The following is a 2,316-nucleotide window of genomic DNA, read 5'->3' as shown; positions in this document are numbered from 1 at the left end:
GTCATGCTTTAGTGAACCTAACTGAATCAAACTTATCTCTTTTGGAGAACCAAATTTGTAAACCTATGTGCAATACTATTTTTGTATCATATGCTTGTGGTGCATTTCAAAAGAGTCTCGATTTCTTTTCTTTTTTCCCTGTAGAAAAAGTTTTGAATATTTGTATAATTCGCGTTCATAACTAAAGCTTCCCAAATGTCATTAAATATTTTTTTGACAATATTTTTTTTTTTTTGCACATGACCTCATAATAGTTAAAAACCTTCTTCTTGAGTATGATATATGGATTACGACATTTGGGAAGTGAACATTTTGGAGATTGTTGGTTTTATCCGAATTTGTCTCAAAAAAGGTAGTGAGTGTGGTATTTATTGTCACACGGTAAACGACAAGACTTCGGGTATGATTTGAAATGTGAAACGTTGGTTTCATTGCATGGTGTTTTAAGTTTAAGTTCATGACTAGCTAAGCTTATTTAGCTAGAAACCAAATACTGAAAATGAGATGTATCTAACAACAAACCGGTTCATGACATCACTACAAGAAAAACGTTCATTGATAGCGCAAACCATCTGCTATCTTATGTTATTGATAGCGAAATCACAAATGCTGTGACATCGGCAGCTATGGTAGGTGTTTCCCCTACGATAGCATTATTTTGATATGCTATGATAGTTTTAGATACAATAGCTTTATTTAACTGCTGTTATTTATTTTGATATAGCAGCTGAAATTTTTGTTAAAAAGTAACGACAATTCAAATTTTGTGCTATAATAGGTTCTTCTACGTTAGCAATTTGTTCTTGCTGTCTAATTTGTTTTCGTAGCTTCATGTTTTGTGCTATAATATCTGATTTTCTACAATGACAGTGAAGAATTGCTATACTTAATTTAATTATGGCTTTTAATTTTGCTATTATATATATTTTCAGAGAGCTATATATTTTGATTCTATACCTGTTTTGCATAATATAAACATGAAAACATAAGTCTGAATATAAATTGTAACATAAGTCTGATTCCAATTCAAAAGTTAGAAAGTTATACCAGAATCATTCAACATAACAAGTCTAAATCCAAAAGACATAACAAGTCTGATTCCAAAGTACATAACAGAAGCTGATTAGTCTAGTCTTAAACTAATTAAAACTACCTAATCTGGACCAAAGTTTCTTCATTCCCTGCAACAATCAACAAAGTCTCATATCAGTAGCAGATATAAAAGCAAAACACAAGCATCACAGTAATTACAAAACTTACCCCAGTTTCTTCATCTACTCAATAGATGACCAACTTATCCATTGGCCATGCAATAGATGAACCAAGTGAATCTCTCATATACTCGATTTCATCTGATGGCCTCCAAACTGCTGCATCATCTATCTTCACTACATCTACCCAAACTCTAGCTGCATTTGCCCCCAAGCGAACATGGTGTACCTTTTGGTCTGGGTCGATTGAATGCACACGTCCTTCACCAACCACCCGCCTCTTTCCACTAATATCCATTAACTTGCACTTCTGATTAGCCTTGATAACTTCAGCTCCAGTTTTACGCTGCCATATTACAATATAAACAGGTTTAATTCATGTATAATAATAACCAGAATCAGTAAGTAACAACATCTGCTAAATTTACCGGAGATCTTCGTAGAGGGGAGGGTGAAGCTAACTGACTTTTCTTTACAGGAGGCTTTGAACATGTTGCTGGAGACTTCTCAACAAGAGATTTTGAAACTGTGGCTGCGGATTTCGTTCCTTTTGTTGTGGCTGCGGATTTTGATATCTCAACAGAAGACTTATAACCAGCTGCTGCATTTAGTGGACCTGATGATGGTGCTGTTCCTCCTGATGCTGCTGCCTTTTCTGTTGTTGTTTGATGAGTTGATGCAGAAGCCTGATGAAGTGGAGACTTCTGACATGTTGCATCTGCATGGTTTTCAAAGACAACTTTGTTGGCAGGCCAAGCTACAGAAGACTGTAAACAGTCCTCAAGGTACATGACATCAATCGTTGGCCTCCATATAAATGTCTCAGGTTGAATCACTGCATCCACAAATATTTTCACTGCTGCTGGTCCGAGAGGAAGCCCATTAACTAATGCATTGGCATCTTGTGTCTGCCAACGTCCTTCTGCAACAACAACATCATATGAAGACAAATCCAGTAGCTTGCACTTGTTCACAGAATTAGGTCTTGATCCCTGTCAAACACATTCAACCAGTGTTAACATATACTTTCTATGTATGAGTATGAGAATGAGTGATAAAGTTTACCAGGGTTGCCATGTCTTCTGGTTGGAGCTCCTCTTCTAGA

At 36.0% G+C, this 2,316-nt stretch overlaps 1 protein-coding gene across 1 annotated transcript; it reads right to left on the bottom strand.

Annotated features, from left to right (window-relative positions):
* Positions 1–1,074: 1,074 nt before the first annotated feature.
* On the bottom strand, positions 1,075–2,274 carry LOC110229300. Its single transcript, XM_021029102.1, has 3 exons — positions 1,640–2,274; positions 1,261–1,557; positions 1,075–1,181 (listed from the first exon to the last, which is right to left on the bottom strand). The coding sequence occupies exons 1-2, from the start codon at positions 2,000–2,002 to the stop codon at positions 1,279–1,281; spliced, it is 642 nt and encodes a 213-aa protein (XP_020884761.1). The 5' UTR covers positions 2,003–2,274; the 3' UTR covers positions 1,075–1,181; positions 1,261–1,278.
* Positions 2,275–2,316: the final 42 nt, after the last annotated feature.

This window comes from Arabidopsis lyrata (genome assembly GCF_000004255.2).
Source record: "Arabidopsis lyrata subsp. lyrata unplaced genomic scaffold ARALYscaffold_617, whole genome shotgun sequence".
Taxonomy (NCBI): Eukaryota; Viridiplantae; Streptophyta; class Magnoliopsida; order Brassicales; family Brassicaceae; genus Arabidopsis; species Arabidopsis lyrata.
The sequence above is the reverse complement of the archived record's forward strand: the minus strand, read 5'-3'. Positions and strand labels throughout refer to the sequence as shown.